Below are 27,425 nucleotides of genomic sequence, written 5' to 3'. Positions count from 1 at the left end.
ATCTGAAAAATCCGCTTCATTAATACTCGTTTCGTCAGAATTCAGATTATAAAAAGCAACTATGCTAGATTTTGGTAGTTGATAAATTTTTTTTAATCGTATTTTTAAATTTATCATATTCTTTAAATCTAATTTTAATTCCATTTTCGAATCACATTATTTAAAGGCAACCCTCTTGTTAACATATTAATACGAGTACATACGGATAAAACAACGGGTTTAAAACCTAATTATTTATAGAACTTAAATAACATATTTTAATAATAAAATTAATAACGCACATATAAACGGCATCTAGTAAATACTACTATCAGTACTCTATAATAACTATACTAATTATATTATACGAATTGTATTTTGCATATAGGCGTGTAAAAGTTCGTAAAAAGTCAAAGAAAAAATGTGTTATGTTTGGTATTCATTAAGCTGCTAAAGTTTTTTTTTATTCTGCTCTTGACACCTTTCTCGTACGATAAGATTCATTCATTCATTTTACAACAGAAAATTTAATATGATTTCAAAAACGCTTAACGAACATTTATACACCTTAAAAGTAATACATACAATAGCTTATCAAGAAAAAAAGAGAAATGTGACTATGTGAATGAATAGTTTCGAATTGCGTTTCCCATATACGAAATTAATTTATTTTAATTGTTATTTTGAAAAGGGAATATGTCCAGAAATTCAAATTTTACAAGAGAGACAAAAAACTAACCTTGACAATAATGGTCGGATTTTTGAGAATTTAATGTGTATTTAAATATTTCAAAAGTAGTGTTTCATACAGCTGTACGAGAATTTTATCAAAATTCATAAAGTGATATAAAAGATAAAAATTAATGTGTTTCCTTTTCCAAATGAATTAGATTTTTTGCAATTGTGATTGATATGAAATATTTAATGGAAATCACTCACTAAAACAAAAAAATATATTCTTTGTAGTCAGAATATATTAAGAACTCATAGTAATCTTTTATTGACGAAAAAAAGATCTCGACAAAAAAAATACATTGTTTCACCATAATATTTACAAACGTCAAGTGCTTTATAGTTTATGATGTTTGACAAATTAAGACGAAATTGATGAGGTTTTGTAACTGAGAAATGTTCGCTGATAAATTCGTTGGTGTAGAGTAAATGAACAAAATACCATGTTCAGACGAATGAAATGAAAATAATCGGTGATTTTAAGTGTGACTTTTTGTGTTTTTGGTACTTTTAGTGCTTAAATTATTTTTTTAGATTCAATTTACTACTTTTTTTTTTTTTAAAAAAAGTTTTATGTATACATTTTTTATATAGAACCATGAAAACAAATATTCAAATGTATGTACATCTAAGAATACTGATCAAGTGTCGTGGTTGAAATTATTAAAATTATTCTCGTACTGTGCGTTGTTTCGTGTTCACGATTACGTTTTAAGTAAATAAATCTGTATATTCGACACTGCATTCTATAATATCAATTAATAAAAAAAATATTTGTTTATTTATTCCGTTTTATGGCGATAGTTATATTTTACACCGTACGTTAACACAATAATAGTTCAAAAATTGTTTGAAGTGTTGAAATAAACAAATATGTGCGCGTGCTGTCTGATCTATGTGTGCGTTACACTACGCGAATCACGTACGTTGTGCTAATAAAAAAAAAATCCAATCACGTATAAACCGTACACAAATTTTACCGGGTTTAGTAATAACTTTCTGTTCCATGGTACGCGGAACATCGTTTCGGGAAAACAAGAACGAGTGGAGTGATGACGTACAATTCAAAATGCATCCGTGACAACGCGTATTCCTGTCTGCCTATATGGTTATTATATTCGTATTCCAAATAAAATAATATTAATTTTTTTTATGTATATTTTTAACAAAAAAAAAAAAAAAAGAAAAGATGAAATAAAAACGAACGGAAACTTTTAGTATTGATTGTACCTCGTATACGTACACGTGATTCTTTCTGGTTCTATTCTGTTTACAAGGAAAATAGTGATTCCTCGTGACCGTACGGTTAATTTCCCTCGGGCAAAACGTATCACATCATGGTTTTGATACGAAATGCGATATCGTTCGATTAGCAAAACGTTAAAAGTGCACAATCCGTGCGAATAATTGAAAGAAGAAAGGGAAAAATAAGAAAAAATAACGATAAATTCACAAGGCTGCAAACAGCCGATATTCCGTGAAATTGAAACGTACGCTACGGACACGTAAGTTAAACATGTTACGATGTTAACGAATAATCGGTGATGCCGCGGTGGAAGCGTGATGGTACCGCGCGGGGAACGTAACCGCGGTATTAATTAGTCCGACAAATGTTCGGTGCGCGGACTCCGGGAAAATATTTATTTTTTTTTTATTTTTTACCCGTTCGATTAATGCGTTTTTAGTTTTCCAACACACCCCCACGCGTCTTCATCAACGGCCGCCGATAAAAATGTTTCATAATTTATGTACGTAATAAATAATGCATTTGGCGCGGGTAACTCTATTTATACGGTGTATAATGTACGTGTACGTATAGACGCGGATTGATAGCGATAAAGTTTGACAGATTAATTCATCTGCGTTTAGTTTTCTGTATATCACGCCCGGGCGGGCGATCGCGTTTTTATCCTTTCTGTAACCGCGATTGCTACGCTTTATAATTCCGTAACATTGCCGGTGTGAAAAACATGCCTATTTTGAGGACATATATTTAACGAATATTTAGGTAAACATATATTTATGATGTACAGCATGACCTATAACAGGAGTGGGCAACTGGTGAGCCCGCGAGCCTTTTTTATCCGGCTCGCGCTATATTTTCAAATTATATCATACAATTTTAAAGTGTATCGTCTATCGACGTAATAAATATTATCTGGTATTAAACTTCGTTAAAAGTCTAAATGTCATATGTAATACGTATACCAATAGTTTTCAACCATAGCTGTTTGTACCGAACTGTTCAACTTTATTAGTCTCTTCGTATCATTCATGTTGCGCTGTCGTGTGTGTTGAATTTATTATTTTCATGTATTTAATGCTAATTAATTTTTTTTTTTTAATCTGTACCGCTAGATTTTAATTTTCTTAAAATCGACTCACTAGTAACTTTGAGTTGCCTATTCCTGACATATAGGACGGAAAGACTAAGTAATCGTAAGCACAATGCGATTTAGTCTTATACATCGTGATTCAACAAATTTATTTTTCTATTGAACTGAACAAATATTTACCATTAGTTTAATATTAGTAAGTGTCCTATAGCAACACGAATTCGGTTAAAAACTATTAGGCACTTAGGGGTTCAGGTTAGTATAATATCGGTGACTTGAATTTTTCGCTTCGTACTATACATATATGCAGTGTTGGGAATAGATAATGTAAAATTTATCTAGATAAAGATGAAAGATAATATGTCCAAATTCATCTAGATAAAGATAAGAGATAATTTAATTTTTATCTAGATAAAAAAGAAGATATTTTCAAATGTTATTTTTTGGTCAATATAACAATATAATATAAAACAAACGAAATGGTTAAAGTATATAAGCCCACGGTATCCGCGAACGTCGGATAACGTTAAAAACAACGCCGGGGCCGTTTGGAACTCCGTTTCTCGCGTACGTGTGTAATACTATCATCAAACGTCCCGACGAACCGATAAATTTCTTTTTGTCGGCCTCCAGTTCGCATAAGAACATTAGGTTCGCCGTATCGAGACGTACTCGACATTATAACGTTGTACACCAAAGCCCGCCGTCGTGCGCTCATACATTTTGTGCTGCGTTTGCACTGTTCGTGCCTTTGAGTTTTCCAACAGACATCCCGTCGATGTACTTAACCCGCAACTCTTATACATTGTATAGTGCGACGTGTGCGCGTCGTGCTCGAGATCTAACGATATGCTACCTATGGGTACGTGAGTAGAAGATTGATAACTTTTATGCATAATAAAGCGCGTTAACGGTTTCAGCGGATGTCATTATTGGTGTTATGATGTGCACGCAGCACGATACGTCGCAATATTTTTACACATCTAATCATTGGCGTGTCTGGAAATTGGGGTTCAGAGAGTCGTAAAAACCACATGATCTCTGAAGCTTAAAAACCATAATAATGTAACGATTCGTATGTGGTATGTGTTTGTTAAACGTTAAAATAATAGAGAGAAAACATTAGATCTCCGTCTGTGTGTGTGTGTGTGAAAGAGAGAGAGAAGGAGTGTGTGAAAAGCTTATTTTAGCGCCTTATATTTTATGAACGGATGTATTTTCAAATCGATGGAACCAATGAGTTTGCCTATATGAGTACTGATATAGCATTTATGGATGCGAGGATCGTAGGTCGTACATATAGGCACATACATATTGGTGTTGACATCCCGTGGGACGGTCGAAAATAAAAAATACTTTGTGCACTAGTGTTTTATATACGTTTTACTCGTTATCATTTCGGTAACTACCACGAGCGATAACCGAATGCGTTGTACGTTACGTTGCACACACATAATGCGTACTGAATACGGTTTTAAATAATAAATTCTTTTTGTTCGAAAAGTTTTCGCACGCTCGTAAATGATTATGTTGTGTATGATATTTTTCAGCTAAAGCTGCCGGCGTCGGTTTAGCAGTCCTGGTCGTCCTGCTCATATCGTCAATAGCCTGTTACAGGTCAGTGTTGCCAAACAACGCGCGAACCCGCGCGATCTTACCTATACCAACCTATCATTGCACTGTTCGTACATGATTTCAGGATGCAAAAAAATAACAAGGCGGCCGCCGACATCGAGTACCCAGCGTATGGCATAACAGGGCCTAACAAAGACATCTCGCCCACGGGCGACCGGCGCCTGGCACAGTCCGCCCAGATGTACCATTATCAGCACCAGAAACAACAGATCATAGCTATGGAGAAGTAAGTGCGGCACCGACAAAAATAAGTTCATAATCCGTGTAATGATGAGCGTTCTCGAAAATTCTGCGGAGAAATAAATTAAACCGTTTGAGAAAGTTCAATTTTCATTATTTCCTTTTCTGTTTCCAACGTACATTCGCGAGGTAACGTTTAAACGTACAATACAACTGTTTAGTGTAATACAATATGATCGATAAGAAAACAATTACGATTTGGTCGCTAAACATAAATTCGATTTTTATTGTCAGCTATAAAAATAATTGTTCACGCTGAAACTTATAAAATACAACATGCTTGTTATGTACAGATATTATCATTGCCATTTTTTGCATAAACTGTAAAAGAGCTGCTTTACCAGGGTATAAATTGGAATCAATAAGGGAAACCTTAAAATTGACCAGCGCAAGTGTAATTATAATATTGTGCAAGAGTAGAATATAATTGCCATCAATCGATCAATGTATATTTTTATTCTAATGACGTTTTAAGAAAATTCTTTGTATAGCAATTATTATTGTTATGATTTGTAATAAATTAACTAACAAGACTTTTTAATCGGAATGAAAAACGCTCACAGGAAAATAATATATTAATAATAATATTTCCAAACCGTCAACTGCGCCAATGTTATCAGAAATTTCCGAGGCCAAGGGTACCCATTATTTTCGACGAGGAAAAAGAGCAGGATTTGACCTCGTTCTTGAATTGTCCGTGCATTTTAAATTATAATTACATTGTTTAATCAATTTTTTAATCCAAAATAATTTAAACATGTAAATGTATACATTTATAGAATTAGTTATTTTAAGCGAAATTCAACACGTTTATGTCTGTAAACATTCGGAAAAGGAAAGTCAATTATTTTTATATTTTTATAAGGCATCGGACCAACTGATTGATCATGGATGGGTTGCGTAGTTTTTTGAACTATAGCTTTTTGTATACGGATTTTTAAAATTACCAAAAAATGTGGGTTTAATTGACGCATTCAAAGCGCTTCAAACATCGTTCGGTTGTCTCTTTGTTTATCGTTACGAGTGAAAAAAAAGTGGTTATCAGTGAAAACTCGGTGACAGGTTATTGAAGAAAAAAAGACCGACAACAACAAAACGTAACGACCAACTCATTTATCGTCGAAAATGATTGATTTGACATTATTGTGGATCCTCTTTGGATTTCACTAAACCGGAGCACCCACACATGGCACATGCCGACCCGTGTTAGCGCTTTCGGGTTGACGTTATAAACAAATAGGTCGCACATAAAACGCATTGATTCAAATTCGATAATATACGTTTTTCAGTAATAGTTCGGTCAAAGAAAGCCGGTGCGGTTCAGTCAGCGACCCGGACAGTGACGACGACAACGAGGAAGGCGATTACACGGTTTACGAGTGTCCGGGATTAGCGCCCGTAAGTTGCACACGACGCTTTATTATATAGTTAATGTATTGATAGTAATCATCGAAGTGGAAACACGAAAATAAAGAATGTTCGTCCTTTCGACGGGGGTAAATTTGACGCGCGTCAAATGAACTCGGTGAATTCTACGCAAGGCAACTTAAACATTTTTCAACGCGTGCAATCCCGATGTATCGACATTTTGACGAATGACGGTTTAAAAGAATTGACGCGTTTTACGATACAAATGTATAATTATTCAATAAGAAAATACTTCCATGAAAGTTGTGTGTAATCGATACAAAACGATTTTGATGTATTTTTATCATGTATACTTTGATATTTATTTTTATTGCTATAAATTACTAATTTCATTAAATTTATCTTTAACACTGTTCGCAACATTTAGCGTTCAGCACTCATTTTAATAGACACAACACAAGATATTCTCTGAGTATTCGCTAAAACTTGAACATTACTATTCTTAATCATTGATTATATTTTTACAAAATTTAAAAATTTTATTTGTTGTCATTGGATAAATATAATAAAACATGTTGAATTGACATTCGCCAAAATGTAGATACGTCGAAATTGCACGCGTCTATTTGACGCGCGTTGAAATGACGCGACACAGAAAAGAAAAACTTAATCGCCCCGCTGTCAGAGCGTAATCTGACGAACGTTGCGGAGCATTGCGTTGCCTTACTGTTTCGCACAACTCTTCCTCCATTTGGGGCAAAATTAATTTTTATGCACCATTCACCTATTCCCGTATAAAAAAAAAGGTAATAATCAAGGGACTTCAACAGTTTCTACAGTCATATTAAAAGTTATAACATGTAAAGGATTAATTGAATTTATTCGAGTGTAGCGAGAAAAAATCGTCGAGCGAAGCCAGAACATTTTTTTAGGATTATTATCCATATTTTATAATGCCCATAAATGTATTTACTAATACACCACAGCATACGAGGTTCAAACGCACATGAATACGTGAGTTGGTTTTTCCAGGCAGGAGAAATGGAAGTGAAAAACCCGCTGTTCCTTGATGACAACACGCCAGTCTCTCCCAACGCTGCAGGATGCAAGGATAATACCACAGGAAACGGCGTCATACCGGCAGCACCCGTCCCATAATTTAATATAACTATCCATATACACCACTTCACATACATATACATATATATTTATGTATATGGCATTCGTCTACATCCGAAACGTCTAAGACAACGCTATTTATTTTTATTTTGTTTCTCTTTTTATTTATTTATTAATATTTTTTTTTTTAATTTGATTATCATATTATTATTACTGGTTTACCAAACATTGTTTTTCTATATAATACCAATACGGTACGTGTGGCGAGTGAATAATTAACTATTAACTTATCCTGTACACATGATACAACATGTTATACAACTCGCGTAAATCAAAAACACTTATTAGTACTACAGTGCGGAATGGATATCAATATGGTAGAAAATCACAATAATATTATCCACTATACGATTGCGTCATTACAACACATATTGAACATGTCAGTTGGTGAATATTTATCCGAGACGGTAGAGGGTTAATTGGCGGATAGCTTTTCCCATCTACTTGTACGTATAATACATTTTTGTATAGTCAGCCATCAATGATAAAATGAACATTATTTATTTTTAGTTAGATGTTAAAATTTCTAAAACAATAAAAATCGATTGACATTTTCTGCTGATATTTTACTATGAAATAACATAAACATCAAGTGACAAGAGAGACGGTTTTGTTTTATCCTGATATTTACACTGTGCATCTATCCCTACTGAAATACATGCTTAGAAAAAATAATCGGGTCATTCGACTACACCCCTTTTAGTGACTTGGATGGAACGTAACCACCACTGCAATATTACACGGAACTAGGGCAAGAACGCGTAATATTTTTCAATAGGCTAAAGGGCTCCGGAAAACGAATAATCTTAATATTTGTTTTTATTATCTTGTCAGTTCCCATAATCATTCGAAACGGTCGTTGTAGAGCGGTGAACGCGGTATCCGGTTCAAAGGAAATCTATTTAATGACGGGGAGAGGGTTGAGGAGGCTGCAACTATAATAAAAATATTTCAAAACTTAATCTAATCTTCGGGTTCCGATTGCGCAAGTACTACTTATATAATTAGAAAACGTTAAAAAATGTTGCGGATAATTTTCAAATCTTTACGATAGACGAAAAATTATTTATTCGTCATAGAATCACCAGTACTATTGCAATTCATTATCATATTCTCTCTTGCCCCTCCTCCCGCTGGTTCACACGCGGAGTAAACACGCTTACGGGACGTAGTATAGAGTCGCGACGGTTATTTCGAACGATACTTTTCCACGTACTGTACTGTCTAATTAGTAGTATCTCATGAGCACGTACGGCTGACTATTAGATTTTTTTTTTACCGCAGGATTATATTTCGTTTCCCCACTCGGTTAAGCTGTATTGAGCATCGAAGTTCGAACGTTATTACCTTTGATTATAAATAATAGTATTCCATTAGTATTTATAACCAATTGGATAACTCGAATAACATTTATTTGTTTCGCCGTTGGAAATCCGAATGTTTATTCACTTTCGTAGGTTTTTTAAAAGGTGTTTTATAGCGATGGAGAGAGAAACCACAAACAGAAAAAAACATTAACCCTTAGCAGTGTTGAAGAAAAGAATATTTTTCTGAATAAACCGATAACGCGCCCTGTAATAACAACCTCGCATATACGAGCTCCGTCCTAGGTTAAATGAAAACACGTATTTATAATTGTCAACAAATCCGTGTCTTTCAATTACGATTTTCTACTACCGCATATTTGTGTCCGAACGAGTTGGTGGTCCGATACAACACGTGTTCACAAGTGAACTTGTGTACAGGTTGAAATGTTTAAAACCGTTCTAACCAGTGGCAGCGCGAAGTTTATTCACCAATGAATCAGTTACGTGTATCGAGTACCCAAGTCAAAGTTTTAGATTCAGAGTAAACATTAAAATCAACGAGTCAAAAAAAAAAAAAAAAAAAATGTATAACTTATATTTTATATCCAACGTGCAAGTTATGTATTGAACTTTTCTGTCGCACAACATTACCTACCCACTTTATTTCAATCATGAAGCAGCTGCTACGATAAAACCCGCATCGTGCCGTCACTGATTCTAACCCTGTATATAGTATATTGTAGTCACACAATTATTATTCGCCTTACACGTGTTATTGTATTACAGTGAATTAAATAATATATTATATTTATATTTATATATCTATATAAATCATATTTTACCCGTTGACAAAGTATTTTTAATGTCTAATTATATTTTGTTATTATAATTATTATTATTTTTATTATTATTATAATATTAATTTATATTATCATTATTATTTATTTTTTTTTTCGTACACCGAATATGTAGTAATTTAATACCGATGTTAATTAATATTAGTCAATTCATTATTGTGTTTGTTTTTAAGTCTTCCAAATTGTACTAGACCACTCGAACTATTCGCTCGATATGTATAATATAGAGATATTATAATATTACGTATACGAGTACACACACACAAATAATGTTCACGTGTTTATGTATTGCGCATTGTACAATTCAGAAAATTCGCGTGTCAACGCGTATCAAAGTGTGTCTCGGAGAGTATTTTCGAGCTACATTTTTGTTCACGTCAACAAAGATGGTGTCACACCGGAGCTCGTGAATATAGACATTACATACATAATCATCGATCGCGAGACGAGTTGTCAAACTATTATATTAGAACGTCGTTCGCTTTTTGAATCAGTTGCGACACCGAGACGGGAACGCACGGCGGAGAAAAAAAAATCTCGCGGTATTCTGTACCGCGACATTTTATATAACATCATTTAATTACTCGTCAGTACGACGAGTCCGTACACTCGACCAATTGGTTATTAAAAACATTAATTTCACGTGTGGACGTTTCGAAACAAATGCAAATTCAACTTTTCGATTTAATGCGTTTTAAGAAACCGTTACTCCACGGTTACATTTTTACGTAAGTATATGGAACTCCAACGAACGATGCATATACTTACAACAGACGTAGACATTTTAAAAATCCCGCTCCGTTCTCATCGGTGTCGTCGAATGTTATCAAAGAGAAGTAATGAAAAATGTATCGCATAACAAAATATGTACACACACACACACACACACACACATTAAATATTCAATCATGTCTGCGGTAAAACGGCTGTTCGGACTGTACCAAACCGATCGAGATAGGCGCAAATAGATTAAATTAAACAATATCACACGAAAAAAGTATTCAGAAGTAAGCGTGTACGACTTAATAATATTATTGTACGGCAATTATTTAAACACGAAATGTCAGTCAATTCAAATATTTTGAAAACCTCATCAATTATTATTATATTATTTACGAAAGCATATTACAAAGCTGTAGCAAGTCAATCCTAAGTAAATTTACTTATAATAATAATCGGCATTATTATTTATATATCATATACTTATTATCAACTGTTGCAGGTATACTGTATGCGATATATAAAATACTATATACTCGTATTAATATCGTACCATAGGCGGTATATTCAATTTAAAACTTGGGAGTGCTAAATTTATTCACCTCAAGGTGTTCTATAGGGAGAAAAATGTTATACAAAATGTTTCAGTTTCACGATTTATTTATAGATTCACCAATTTTTTATACCATAATTAAACAGTATTAATAAACATCATTATTTTTTTATCAACAAGCAATCAAACCAGTTGACAGTAAACCAACACAAAAACCTATATTATTCAAGAAATAATTATTAAAATTTAACTTGATATCGTACACGTATTAAGTATGCATATTTTACGTCCGTGGCATTAGTGCGTTACCAATGCAAACTGGAGTTTATTCGTTTTCATAAACTCAAAATAACCCTCTTTAAGCAAAATTTTTACAGCTAAATAAACTGGGCGAGTTAATTTAGAACATGGGGGTACTAATCGCCCTCTTGCACCCCGTAAGTTTGGCAATAATACCTATATACCGTATTAAATGTATATTATTATTACAATGTAAAAACAAAGTTTGGGATATTTTAACTAAATAAAAATAAAATAAATAAAAAATACCAAACACACTAGTTTATAAACATACACCACATAGGCTTCTATAAATTATTATGTATACCACAGTGGCATATCTATTATAGAATTGGATCTTTCCGCGTTAACGTCACGTCATCTACAAAAATAACGCAACATATTTGAACGCTACACACGTAAGTATAACACTATATTCTTTATTATTATATATTCATTAATATGAAAATAAGAGCATACATAAACAATATAAATATTTATATATAACACCTATACACGCATAGTCAGCATACACGTACCTAAACTCTAAACTTGTATGTATAATTTATTTACTCTGCGCTCTTCGGTGATACCGTCTGCCTGCAATATGCAAGTCCATTATGCATTTCGTATTTTATTATTATTATTATTATCCTGTATAGGTTATATCCACGTTATTAATGTATTCATGACAGGTTTCCCGATGGAAACATTTTCGGAGATATAATAATTAATTAAATTATACAATAATTTTTGTGTTTCAATACGAATAAACGTTTTAATGCGATTCATATTTTCATCCTACAATCGCAGTGACAAATCAATATCGGTATACCAAATAATATCATTATTCTGTGACTAAATGGGTCATCTTATTTATACCGATTTTTTACTATTTATCAGTACTGGATCTAAAAAGGGAGCAAATAGGTACGCTTGTCCCAAGCGCTATTGTTACAAGGGCGCTTTTAAGTTTACGAAAAATTGAAAAAAGCCATGACCCATACTTCTACCTAAGTAAGGGCGTTGCATTTTTATTAGCTCGGGACTTAAATTTTCAAATGAAATCAAAAGTAAGTATGTATATTATGTCGATTAGATAACCATAAGATAATGATATAATGTACAAAATTATTCCATGTTTTATTATTAAATAAAATACAATATTAAATGGTATTTTTTCTCAGCTTTTATTAACTGGGATAAACTGAATGATCGGTCGAAACACCGGCACGAATGGCAAGCCTAATTATTATATTTCACTGTATACGCTTTACTTCTTTTCAAAATATAATAATATTAATATAACTATTGTTTTTGTTTAATAGTATGCTTTTGAATGCTACGGATTGATGAATTTATGTAATCGGGTCCAAACCCGTAAAACATTTCAATTAATAAATAAATAAAAACATACATTAACTATTATCCTATAAACGCGAAACCAATTGGATTTTCAACAATTACAAATTGTTTTATAATATGTTTTTTTTTTTTTGCTATTTCAATGATATGACAAGGAGTACATCGAAAGTTATTTTTCCAAGCCGGTCTGAGGTTGAAAGTTCAAATTTGATACTACGTTTTTCATATATTAGTCATTTACTATGAAATTACCATCTAGGATCATTGATTATAAGAAATTGAATACAATCAATGTCAAAATAAAAAACTGGGGGAAAAAAGTTAATATTCACGGAGATGTGTACGAATGAGAATTATACGTATATCATAAATTGTTATACGCGTACGGCGGCCGGTATCGCATTAGATCTTGTACGCGCGTTGCCGATGTACAGCGATCGTAATAATAAATAATATTATTTTCACACTGCATTTAGAAATCATTAAAACACCAGATGTTTATTAATGGATATCGCGTGTTATCCGATATGTCCCTTTGTCGACAGACCGCTGAGTGTACGCACCACCACCACCACCACCACCACGCGCTCACAAATATGTATAATATTTATGTGTACGATTCGGAAGTGCAGTGTCTTCGATAAACGCTTTTCATACAGTGTACACGTACATTTCGTTCCGTGCGGCTGACGAACGTGCGGCGGCGGAGGAACAGAGCAGGGACGCCGAATATGAAACGATGCGCACGTTTATCGGTGGCGGCGCGACAAAGAGAGGAGGAAAAGAAAATAAGGATAAGTGTGCGCACATTTGTGTACGTGTGTATGATGCGTACACTCGTGTGGTTAATGCGTTTTTTACTCCAGTCCTTTTAGTGGAACTTTATACGCCCTCCCGATGGTGCATATATTTTTATTTTTTCATCCGATAACGTTTATGTTTTGCTATCGAATAGTCGCCGAAGAATTATTATAGTGTATGCATAATATATGTAATATATACATACATCTATACATGTCTTTCGATACGAGTCCGTTTTGCAGAAATTGGAATTCGTATAAATCGAGTGTACAAAAATAGTACTATGGTACACAAATTGTTGGAAGAAAATCATTTCACTGCTCTTTTTTTTAAAAAAAATTTCCAGCAATATTAAGTGCTTTGTCTTTCCTGAACAACTATTCTGGGCAAAAAGGACAAATGTACAGAACATTGTTTCGGCCCGTAGACGCGACAACGACGATGCGTTAGCTACATCATGACTGCTCGAAACTATTAGTTAAAAAATAAAAAAAAATAAGCGAGAAAAATGTTGTAAAGAATGTTTATTGAAAAGAAAACAATTTACCCATGTCAAAATGACAACGGAATTGAAAGTTGAGCCTCAAGCTTACAGTAATTATTTGTGAATGGATGATATAACTTACTTAAAGCTGCTTTCAATTGTCACTCTACTAATTCAGAAACAGGGCACAGTAATGGGAAAATCTGTATTATCACACGAGAAATCAAGCTTAAAATATTCTACCATAATATCAACTAAAACACTAGGAAAAATAATTTCGGAAACTTGTGAGGCGATTTAAAAAGTTCTGGTGAAAGATTTTTATAAGCCAAACACAAGGCTCGGATTTATATAGCTCAGTCAATTCTTCAAGAATAATATTGAGCTTGCGTGACATTTTTTCGTAAATGAAACAACGTCAACGTGAACTGATTCTTTTGAAAACTGAGACCGGAGCCAATTAGAATCACACACGTGCAAATACGCCTGAGAGTAGAACTTTACCTCAGGTAAGATTATAAATTTTCATTAAGTTCAGGTCACCTGTGTAGGTAGTATATTTTACATATTTACATTTAGTAACAATTTTATCATACACACGTTTCGGTTTAGGTATACAGGTATACCTGTCGAGTATAACGTTGCGTGTATGGCCCCATTTGCATTTCAATAATTTTCTATGGCTTTATTCATGTTTATTGGAAAACACATATATTCACATACATATTTTATGTGGATGACAAATGTGTTCATTATCGCGTGTATTAATATTACATTATATTTATTTGATAATCAACTTATATATATATACAAAATATTTACATATTGCGTTGATACTTAATCCCTATAAGCAAGCTTGTGGTAGGAGTGAGAGCAGGGAGTCTATTATGTAATTAAACCATTTAGTATATATTAAAGTATAATATTTATTTATTCCTAACATAATTACATTACCACAATAATACCAAAACCATCGTACAACGTATAATAATAAGACACTAGTAAAATAATCGCATGTATATATTTTTTATTTTTAATTTAAATTTATTTATATTATCAACTTGTTTAATATCAGAGGGTAATTGATTAAACAATTTTATAATTTTATTTGTATAATAGTTTGCCATCAACGTGATATTTGATTTAATTAACCTTAAATTACCACTATCTTCCCTTCTTGTATCATGTATATTATTATATGTATATTTAGTTTTGTTCATGAAAATTTGTGTTTATGAATGCCAAATATACCGTTTTTAATTTAGGAGTACCTAGGATGTATCGTAGTTCTTTAAAAATATAAAAACATTTGCTTATACGCATTATTACCATTTCAATATGAGGTAATCAGGTTAAAATTATTATTTATTTATAATAATCGTAGTGCACTGGAAAACGTTTAAAAGAAAAACACCTATATTTCGTGGACAACGATGACGTTGGGGTTTTTTATTTTTTTTATCCTCGCGAAAAGGTATAACGGACGCACATCAGCCGATCGCCATTCAGCGACCGAGTTTCACGGCTGAAATACATAATATTTTATGATTTTATTAATAATTTAAACGCATAAACGGTGTTCGTAGTTGCACGGGAGAGAATTCATCCCATTTATGCCGTACCTAGTGGCGTAGCAAAGGTATGGCGAACTGTGCCCACGCCAAGGGCGCGAATCGCAATGGGACGCAAAATTGTGCAAAATTCGTGTTTTTATCCTACGATCAAAACGAAATTTGTCCATTATACTTTTTGAAATATGTAGATGTTTTCTATTCGTATGTACACGCTTCGCGTGAATTTAACGATGAAATTATGAAAATAGCACAAGGGCGTTTAAATAAAAAATTTCGTATGAAGAAATCATCGATGAATTCGCTGGTCTTAGAGCGAGAAAAGCAAATGTTCAAAGTTTAAAATCAACACCGCAATAATAACTTACAAACGTAAATCGTGTACCTGAAACAATTAGTAAAATTAAAAGTTATAAAAAAATATAAAATAGTAAAAAGCGTTTTTCACCGTACAGTTTGCCAGGGGCGCTAGCGCAGTCTTCCTGCGCCACTGGCCGTATTGCGACAACGGTTTAGCTCACGCGCGTGTACGGCCGGTCGGGCCGTAGCCGACAGGGCCGCACGACGCGACTAGGCGCTTGACCGTTTCGCGACCAGGTACATAATGCGCGGTGCACATTATTGACACGACCGCTCTGACGAATCCTGCGGCGAGGATTAAATTGTTACCGTTGTCGTTTCGTCGGCCGTCGCGAGTATTACGCGCGTATCGACCGTGACCGACGAGAAGCAAATACGCAAAGCTCTCGAGTACTGGCACTCGCAACGCGCGGCGCTGTATACAACCGCGGTGACCCGAGGATTAAAACGTTGTCGCGATTTGATTGCCGCCCGCCCGATGGGTATTATATCGGTATTATTCTATACAGCCGGTGGCTTTTCCTCGCTCGGGACACTACCCGTTAATCTAACGGATTATTAAAGCTCCCGCTTTATGGACGTGTGGAGGGTGGAAAAAATAAATAAATAAAATACTCTTACTCATCGACACGTTAAAATCGTTGGTTTCGCGTACCTTTGAGTGTTGGCGAGCAAACAGAACGTCTCGTTACGAACCGTCAAAATCCATTCGAACGTTCTAAAGTGGTTTTTTATTTAAATTCCATTTCGGCTATTTTCTCTTTCGCGACCGATTATCGTATTCAACATCTCCGAAAAACTTATTTCTGTTTGCTCTTAATTTGAAAAACCATTTTTTTTTTCAACAGATATTAAAATTAAGTTGTTCGTTCTTTCCTGCGTTCCAGTCGAACAACGATATGTATGAATTATTTTTCTGTATGAACGTAATCTCTTTCCGCTAAAACGGTTTATGTTGTTCATGTAGTACAGAGTAATCTCTACACATCAATTATACCAACTTATACGACTCGGGAAATCCGCTTTTTAAGTTCATCTCATAATTTATAACATCAATACGACTACTATCGGCTAATTCTTTAAAGTGTACCATACATGAAATTCGTTCTGAAGTTTACCGTAATTACAAGATCACCATTCAACCCAATCGTATATGACTTATATGACCATATATACCTACCACATATGACAAATTGTTTAGTAAATTTGATGGAAAATCTTTTTTTGTGAAATATTTAATTTTTGAAGAGTTGTGTAAATTAAAATTCTGCAGTTTTTCAAACGATATGAAGTGGATAACAATCTGATTGTGAATGTTATCAATAATTGCTATACAGAATCTCATGTAATAACCTTTGTAATGATAATTTTTAGTCTAACCTTACAGTTGTTCTCAAACAATTCGTTTTCGGTTATAGAAGTCCAAAATTTTCATTGTGGCCCATAAAAGGTAATTCTTTAAAGCTCTCCTAAAAAACGTTCTGAATAATTAATACTTCTAATATTTCTCCATTTTTTGATCATTTTTCGTTGTGCAATTGAATTTCTATTTTTCTTTATCTATCTAATAAAATATAAATTTTAGAAGTTGACGAAGACAAAAATGTTTTAAGTTTAAAATATGCAGTTATACGAATTTCTGATTCGATAGGTTTTTCAATAGCAGTATTTAAATTATTTAAATCGTTATACTCTTGATTGGTTCAAACAGTTTTTTTTGTAGAAAATAGTAAACAAGATCATAAAAAAAATGTATTTGATACCTCATAATCCATTAGATAAAGTTTTTTAGGAAAATGCCGTGTTCATAATGTATTATCCATAGATTTTTTCACTTTTACTATAGTAAAAATTTTAAGGTCTGAACAAGGTCAGCCATCATCGATTAAAACTTCTTTTTTCAGTAATCGAAAAAAATGCTATGTGCTATATACTGACTTTTTAAATGTTTATTCTCAGTTAATTTTTTGTTACTCTGTTTTATTAAAATGTCGTATGTAAAATTAGTGGGTTGGGGTTAAAATATAAAATTGAAAACCTTGTAAATGATTAAAAATCCAATACATGAAAAATACGAGTATGTTTTAAAAAAAAAATTTAAATTTCATGTATTATATAATATCATAAACGATTTATTTAATTTGTACTTTTATTGATAATACAATGGTGAAATAACTTCAGCCGTGAAAGCTAAGGAAAAACTGTAATCGGTAACTTTATACAAAGAGGAAACCGTTTCTATATTTTTACGTCATACTTAGTATGCTTTTGTGTGTTCTGGAATGTTTTTATTTTTTTTTTTTTAATTAAAGGGAAGCCTCCATATGGCTCAGAAGAATAAATCACCATTTAGACCTACTGTTTTTTTTTCTCATGCAACAAAAACGACCGTTTTCGTTGCACGTTAATTACAAGTCATTTCCATGGAAAGTTCAACCAGTATTTTTTCCCCTTTAACTTAAAAAATCGTTACACGCGACAGTTTCAGATTAAATATTTTTTTTCGAAAAGGTGTCAGTATTTTCTACTGTATAATCTTGTAATCTTATACAGCGGGTGTTCGTTGTTTGTATTTAAATTTTTTTTTTTTATTCGCATTCGTTTTCCAAAAACATTTAAGACGAAAAAAATAAAAAGAACTTCTTATCACAACAATTGTTTGACGTTCGATGAAAGTAATTTCGTGTAACCCGTAATTTAAAGTATTTTTCGAAAATTATATTTACTGTGTAAGTGGCCTTTAGTCCAAACGTGTGCGATTCTCCCGTGAGTTAGCTACCCGACTAGATAAACGATAACGTATTACACATATATTTAATTCACGTTGTAGATAATAAATCAAAAATACCTCAAGCCTTTACTGGAATCAATAACAATCGTTTGCCTATTGTTGGAACAGTAATAAAAGTTGAACAACTTCTTGAAGTCCCGCAAATTATTTTTGGCACAGGATATGAAGTATTTTCAGCTATTTTTGATACTTCATTACTAGATAAAGTCCAAAAATCGTGTTTGATACTACAGCTTCTAATACAGGGAGATTGAATAGGGCATGCATACGATTTCTAAAGTTTTTTTTGTTTTTTATTATCGACTTAGTACTCAAAGTGCAACTAGTAAAATTAAAAGGCATTATAATGCATATTTATACAAATACACATATATTAGGGTGATTCTTATTTGTATAAAAAAGTTAAAAAATAAAATTATTATTAATTATAGTGTGTATACAAATTCACATTTTCATATACTTTAAAATGTGTTTTTGTATCTGATGTAAAATAAGAACATCTAAATACAACTTGTTTTTGATATTTTACAATATGCTATCAAAAATATATTTATAATGCTATAAAATAAAATAAAAATGAATAAATATCAATATTATCAATTCATAGAATATGGAAACAAATATGATCAATTATTATGATTATTATTTTACTTAGGAACTTCTAGCTCTAAAAAATACAAAAATATGCATGTATTTGTGTATATAATAGTATAATAATTAAGGACTTATATAGATCTAATAAATACTTAAATATCTAATAGGCTTAAGAGTACAACCACAAAAAATGACCAAATAAACACTAAAAAAATGACTAAATATTAAGTCTGCGCCAACAATACCAAATATCGATGTGGTAAAAATAATATTTTTTCTGAATAATTGAAATTTTTATTTTAAAATTAAATACAATAAACCCTCGATTATCCGTGGAATAGGGTGGCTTGAAATCCATGGATAAGCGAATTCCGCGAATAATCCACAAAATTAAATTCAAATGAAAAATCTTATAATTACATATATTATTGTACATGCAAAAAAAAATCAGTGACAAGTTGTTGTTTTTTTGTTTTAAAACACTTTTTTATAACTCATAATTGAAGTTTTTTTTCATCAACATTTTGTCATACAGAGTTTTATCATCTTGTTCTTTTAGATATTGAATGAGCTTGTCAATGTATTTGAGAGTTATTTCATGGCTCACTTGCTTTACTGCACATTGTTTTTCATCGTTTTCTTCTTCACTTTCCAAAACCGTACCTAGCACTCCATTTAATATTTGTTCATAAGTAAGACGTTCAAGTCCTGGATCATTGGCATCACAATATATCCACTCATTAATGTTAATATTAATTTCTTTGGAAACATTCTCTCCTCCAGTAATAGATTTTGCAAAATTAGCCAAATCAAAAGCAGAGACTTCTTCTTCGGCTATTGCAACCCAATTTAACCGATAATGATATACAATATAAAATACATTGTAAAGATATTATTATTTTTTATACATATATGTATGTAGATGATTATACAGAAGACATACAGAGTATCAACTGTAGGTGGAAAAAATGAAAAGATATTTCTTTTTGTTTTACTAATTGGTTTTATATCCAAATCTTCAATTGAATCAACAGTGCGGTTTAGGCTCTTTTAGTCTGATGGTTAGTTAATTTCACGGAAGTCAGTTGCAGCAATTTTTTCTCTTTTCTTCAAGGCTTAAAATTACATCTGAGATAATTCCATTTGCTTTACAAATATCTAGTAATTTACTCTGAAGTAGCTTAGGTACTCATCATTGTTGTCACACAATGAAACTCGATAAAGAAAGTAATCCAACAACAAATTTACATTTACATATTGATGTCAATAAAATGTTTGCCTTTGAAGATGAGTTGTGTTCTTGCCAGTTGGAAATTAATGTTAGAGTTTTCATAACATAGGGTAGAAGATACGAATTCTCCCTTCGCCATCCCCGTCAAGTACGTACTTGTTACCACTCCACCGCTCCGGTTAACTTGCAACTCACGTAATAGGCCACAACATTCCGGCAGGAGCCGCTCTTATTTTCCAACTATACGGCCGATACATTCATCATCCTACCGGAATCTTATTATATATATCTGAACTGTTGTCCCCGAAAACATGGTCAGATGGACGTTGATAAACGGAAAAGTTTTTATTATAACTATAATTTATATTTAATATTAAAACTAATACGGTAATCTTTTGGACACGGAATGAAATCAATACGGTCCAGCCGGGGCATCTCTTTGGGACGCTGTAGGGGTGAGACACAACGACGCGGACGGATTTGTCTGCCACCTCATCAACAATGTAAAGCAAATATTACAATTATTAACTCCTCTTCTTAAATTGTAATATTAAATAATAGAATAATTTAATAATATTTAATATTCTCGTACACAAATAAAAATATTTTATATATAATCTGCTCCATTTATCTTTTCGTCCAATTTTCCAAACAATCAATAAAGTATAAAAAAAATAATCCTGATCAAAAAAAAAAAAAAAAAAACCGTTATTATAATTATCATTAAATTCTATTATATTATACTATTATGTGATTATTATAAAGTATGTATATTATTTATCGTTTTCGTACAATATTATTGAGGTAATATGGTTTAGTTTAAATAATTAACAGAACTAAACATATTTTTACTAGGACTTAATCCATAAGCGGATCAACATAATTCCTCGAAAAGATCAAGAGTTATATTTAAAACCTCTTCATTTATCAACCATCACAGTCAAAAGGAAGAAAAGCGTCACTACAAAATCAAAAAATGTTAAGTATAATAATATGACTTTACAATGTTGGGCTCTGGAAAAAGTGGCCTTTTTAGCGTAACCTAGCGTGAAATGTGTGTAACTAAATGCTGTCAGATGAGGGGACACACTCTTTAGCTCCTAGTGTCTACACCGTTTTATCTACACCGTGATTTATACAGTCGCACCTCGTCGATGTTGCAGTCGTGGGAACGGTCCGAAGTTTATTCGCGAGAGCGCGTGACGGCCACCACTGCTGTGTATACGTCTTTCCTTTGTCGATCTGAAACTTCGGTTTAAACACACACCCGCCACTTACCGTTGATCGCTTTTGACACGTCACACCGGTGCGATACGCGTACGATGTGATTTACTCTGCACGAGCGCAACGTAGGTTTACCTGTTTGATGAAATTCGAAAAGAACTGACACGTCAATAACAAGACATGCAGTTTCAGCGAGACTAGTGCCCACCATAAGCGTGCGCACGGGATAATCATGGTAGGCACTTGACTAATCTGTGAACCTTCTCTTCCTCACCAAAGTATTCAAAATAACCGTATCGTGTTCGACCACTTCGAAACGTCAGTGAACGGTAAATACATGTGTATGAACATCGGAAAAATATAATTAATTATTAAGTTAAATGAAGTTACCCCATCAAAATTTTTTGTTAATATTAAATTTGAACGTGTTATGTATGACTATCCTGCCAGTAATGTCTTCGAACGCTTATGGTGCCCACGTAACATTTGCGTGGAATAACTGTGTGAATAACGAGCACGGCACATGGTTTTCAACACGTACATCGATGAAATAATACGTGGATAACATTTCAGCTCTGTAAGCCGCACATATATAGGTTCTACACAGATGGAACGACGTTCGTATTTATAAAAACGCTGCGCGGTCGTTGTATAAGAGTGCTGCAACTACGAAAATACTATTTCGTCCGGAACCTGAAAACCGCACGGTTTCGAGAAAACTTTTCACTATTAAGAAGTTCCGCGCGAAAACACCGAGTGGCCAGTAGTGCTGTAATACAAATATACAATGGAGTAAACTTTGTCTGTGTCAACTTGTGCAACGTCCACAGCAAAAAGTGAATTTGCTTCGTCGTACGTTTTAACAGGATGCCAGCGGTTTTTACGAGTACAGGTAGGTACAATGGTTACAGGTACGCCGTACACTTGTTATTGATTGCTGTAGCTTACATTGTTTTTCCGACACATTGCAGACGATCTCGAAAAAATTCCTAACGCACCGACCGTCGAATAAGCGTACTGCAAGGAATGCGTGCAAAACATAATATTAACTAGTCTCCAATAGGCGAAATAAAATTTTTTTCCAACGAAATGAATGACGTGTGCAGTTAAACGAAAAATGCTATCGCCATTAGATTAGAAAAAACCATATACTCGTACGCGTGTAATTCGTACAACAAAATACTTTACTGTTACTCGTATAAAGTACATATGAACGATACTAGAAGTGCCACAATATAACCGTATCATTGTTTTGCGTACTAATATAAATAAAAATTCAATTTATTATTTAAAATACATAGATTTTAATTATTATTTATGCTGTATTTATTTAACATAAAAAAATTTAAAATTGATTGAGTTAAATGCAACACAATTTTCTTCGAGTTTTTTAAAAACCGATTTACCACCTTTTCTTGTTCAACGTTTATTTCCCTGTAAACTGTAATTAATGCTAGTCCGTCGAGACCAATTTCACCAGCCGAGTTCCTAAGATATGTTTTCAATATTTTTAATGAAGTGAAATATTCTCTTTGGTGCCACCGTTGACATAGATGTAATAGCTGAAATTTATAAAAATATCTATATACTGGGAAATAAAAGTATATTACAATTGTTAATATCTGAAATTGTTCTATTAATACGTGAACCTTCTTTAAACAACTTTGATTTCCATATTAAAAATTTAGCTTTGATAAATAGGATCATTGTTCAAATGTTCTTTAAAAATAGTGTTAGCCGAATTTACACAAAGCCGTACAATTGCTTAGAAATTTCCGTCATTAAAAAAGAATTTATATTCATTACATTTTTAAAATAATTTTACCCTCAAAGACCAATTTCTTGTCTACTACAAATGAAGAAATTACTTCCGTCTATCAGAGTAAAAATTTAATATAATCGATATCTTTTGAAGGCACACTAATCAAAATACGAAGAATACTAAAAATAACGAAATTAAACGTGTTATAAAACATTTATTCTTTGTCACGTCCATAAACTTTGGTTGACAACAACGTCACATATTTTTTATAACTTTATTCTATTTGTGGCATTAAAATTAAAAATAAAAAAATATTTTTTCACGATTTGCAGGTACCTACATAAAGGAAAGACAATTAAAATTTTTTTTCAGTGCAATTTCGAGGGAGGGAGTTGAACCAGGAACCCCTGAATACAGCCATGTTTTATTGTCATTATTACAACATTTTACGCTTTCGAGAAATAAAAAATAAACATTGGCAACATTGTCTCCGTATAATCCACTGCGTAATAAACTTCCTAGTGAAGAAAAACGTGACATGAAGACATTTCTGGTTTATCATTAGTCAGTTGTTTTCGTACGTCTAATAAGTATTGTAATAAAACACAATTATCCAGAATTACGCAGTAATTAAAAAATTATTATGAATATAAATGAAGACGCGTGATGAAACATTGAAAATTTTAAATTGCTGCACAGATAATTCAAGAAAATTGAGTTCAAGTCATTCTCCGCTAGACTTGTTATTCAGGTATACCTTTACACATACCGAAATGATTTGCGAGCGTATGTATTCAACACATTGCATAAAATATAATCGACTCCGATGTCATATGAAAAAAAAAAAATTATAATACGACAACATATTTACAAGTCTTAATGTTAGTTTGTTCCTACAAATTTTGTAGGTTTATTACCGTTTATATTTATTTATCACCAGTCCCTATATGAGTGTATTATAATATTGTTGATGTTCTCCGAGTGTCAAACGTTCAGCAAACAATATTATTATTATTATTACCAGTGGCGCCGAACACCAGGTACGAACTGTTTTACACATTTTTATGAAAAGCCATGACCAAAGCCATAACAACGAAATTTATTTATAAATTTTATAAATTTATTTAGGAGGTATCACAGCGTCCAAGTAGTAACATTATATGTGATTTTAATAACAAGAATTAGTTGAAATTAGTGCACGAATCATGGGATGAATTAGCTTGAATGTGATTGCATATACAGAGGACGCCGCTTACAAGACTCGCGGATATAGGGTTCAGTCGCTTAATAGACCCAAAGTCGTCTGGAACGGTCTGAATGTATCCAAATACATTATAAAAAATTCGGTTATAAAACTCACCGTTTCGTTTACAAGACTCAAATTTTATAAAAAAAAAAAAAAAAAAAACAGTAAAAAATGAAAATTTTTGTTGAAATTTTGAAATAAATTGGTTTTGAACAATTATATATTTTTGTAGATTGTTACTGGTTTCGATTCATGTTTTCTTTTTCAAATTTTTTTACGTAAATACATGATTTATAATTTTTTCCTAAAAGAAATGTTCTTGTAACGTGCTTGTGATAACGTAACCTAATGCATGTACACTACGAAGAGTGTTCAACGAAACCTTTGCATGCTTATGTAGATTAATTATCTTATGTCTGCTCATTATAATTAATAACAAACAAATACAAAATAAATTCGTATTAATAACAGCAGATTATATTATATTAATATAACCCAGGGATTTCCAAACTTTTTCAGCGACAAATCCTTTTCTTTTTTTAACCAGCATTTTTTCATAGAGCTCCAAGAAATATTTAGCTTTGAGTTTTATTTGTCTGTTTTCTACGAAGCATATTACACATGATATGTATTTATACAGAAGGAAACTCAAAAATGAGTTGGTGTACATTTAATATTATATTTATGTACAATATATCTGATCCGAAAATAATGCGGTTTATCTAAAATTAAAAAATTGTGTTTTCTTATCGGGATTTTAAAATTGTTTGTATACGTATTGGTGAATTATATCTGAGTGACGGAATTTTGTAAAAATATTACTGTTACGTTTTTAAATGTTCTATGGTAAAACAAACTGAGCCCTTTAGAAACGATCGGACAGTTTGGAAACCGCTAATATAACCCATTTATAATTATAGGTTTCATGCAACCAGCCAACTTTAAGTTGATCAGAGTCACAAAATATTTTTGAACTCCTACGCAATTCCACTGTAGTACTATTTTCTCTGACGTCATGCAGATAATGCACATATAGTACCTATATAACACGATGTATATTTTATACATTATAACGTGATTATCAATATAAGTTAACGTTATTCGATGGATTAACTGTTACAACTCGATGTTTCAAAGAGCATAGAGATAAAAATATTTAACTTTACAAACGACATAATCATGCGGTTTACACACACATATAAATGTGTTCGTATAAAGTAATTTTTCGATAGTAAAAAAAGGTCTTACTTTTGTCGCGTCGAAAATACGACAAGAACAATTTTGTGTGATGAAAAACGAAATTTTGCGATCAATTGCGAGAATATGTTCTCCTTTTATGCGTTTTTCTTATAGCAAGCACGATTTATTTCGTAACAAAACACACGAAAATACGTACATAAAACTTTACAGCGCAACGAACTTTGTCAAAACTTAAAAACATCTCATTTTGGAAAATATTGACCATTCCACCATATAGTATTTTATTGCGTTCGCGTAGTTATGTCGAATCCGTCCAACATTTTTCGATTAATCTAGTATCGAAATATATATATATAATAGTGAAATAACCATTAAGAAATGTACTTAACGACGAAACATTGGCAAAAGCTTGCTTGAGATTAAGTTTCAAACTGTTCGTCGTATACATGCGTATACTCTTATATATCTACGCGTGAGTCAACAGTGATAAGCTTCTCCAGGCCCGTATTTAGGGAGGGGGCACGGGTAGGCACATGCCCGGGGGCGTCAAGTCTCAGGGGTGACAAAATATTTTAGCAAATCTAAATTTTAAAAATGATGTACTTAATGAAAAAAAATAAGATAGTAAAAAAATAAAATAGTATGTTTTATTATGTTGTTATTTGTTTAATTTGTTAATTAAAAAAAGTATTAAACGATTTTCATTTATAAGTTAGATTTTAATATTAAAAAATTTCGATTATGGACGAAATAATAGGTGTTATATTATTATTATTGATTTAGTAGGGGGGGGGACATAAATTATATGCCCGATGGCGCAAAATTTTTAAATACGGGCCTGAGATTATCTATTATGTACCAGATTGAGCGCGGAATCGGGAAAAAATTAACTGTGTCCAAGGAATAATAATGAAGTAACGTTGCCGACGAACGTTAATCGATGGATATTCAGTTGATCGAAATTTATTTTCACCGAGAATGAATGTTTATTTGTCTTTTCGGATCCCGCAGAAAGCACCGGCACGCAGTATTCGCCGAAAAACGGCCAAGGGAACGTTTTTGGTTTCGGGTCTGCGACGGGGATTTGGATTTTTGACCATACGTGCGCTTATGATATTTTTCGGTTTGAGTCGTATTCGAACTGGGCAATATCTATTATCGATACAAGCGACGAACACACGATTGTTTTCGTTTCGCTTTCGACTAAGAAAAAAAAAACACGGAGAAAAACGTGCGCGGATGTGAAAAAAAAATGAAAGAACTCAACGATATTAGAACGTGTGACGATCACGGCGTTATTCGGTATATATATATAGATATACCACATAGAAAAATAGTGAAACCTTTCTTTTACGATGAGATATTTTCCCGCTCGAACGGGTGGTGGGCGCTGCGAGTTTTATCGAAACGACTGGGCTCGCGGTAAATATACATATTGTATGGGTGTGTGGCTCGCGTGTATAAGTTTATATTTTTAGTGCACGTAAAAAAAGAGAGAAAAAAGTTCAATAATTCATATCGTATACATATAATTCTTTTTCTTTTCGGTAGTTTCTTCCGGGGGCTATCATTATTATATTTATATATATATTTTTTTAATAGAATTAAAGG

At 32.6% G+C, this 27,425-nt stretch overlaps 1 protein-coding gene across 2 annotated transcripts in view; it reads left to right on the top strand.

The window, feature by feature from the left end:
* Window positions 1-9,385, top strand: part of LOC112694154 — a 38,740-nt gene extending 29,355 nt beyond the window's left edge. For both annotated transcript variants that reach the window (XM_025569540.1, XM_025569541.1), the window contains 4 exons: window positions 4,598-4,664; window positions 4,747-4,908; window positions 6,212-6,320; window positions 7,323-9,385. In XM_025569540.1, the coding sequence (XP_025425325.1) occupies window positions 4,598-4,664; window positions 4,747-4,908; window positions 6,212-6,320; window positions 7,323-7,448 (464 nt within the window). In that variant the 3' untranslated portion in view covers window positions 7,449-9,385. The remainder of the gene's footprint in view (window positions 1-4,597; window positions 4,665-4,746; window positions 4,909-6,211; window positions 6,321-7,322) is intronic.
* The last annotated feature ends 18,040 nt before the right edge of the window (window positions 9,386-27,425 follow it).

Source organism: Sipha flava, unplaced genomic scaffold (assembly GCF_003268045.1).
Source record: "Sipha flava isolate LNK unplaced genomic scaffold, YSA_version1 124_pilon_pilon, whole genome shotgun sequence".
In the NCBI taxonomy this organism is placed as follows: Eukaryota; Metazoa; Arthropoda; class Insecta; order Hemiptera; family Aphididae; genus Sipha; species Sipha flava.
The sequence above is the reverse complement of the archived record's forward strand: the minus strand, read 5'-3'. Positions and strand labels throughout refer to the sequence as shown.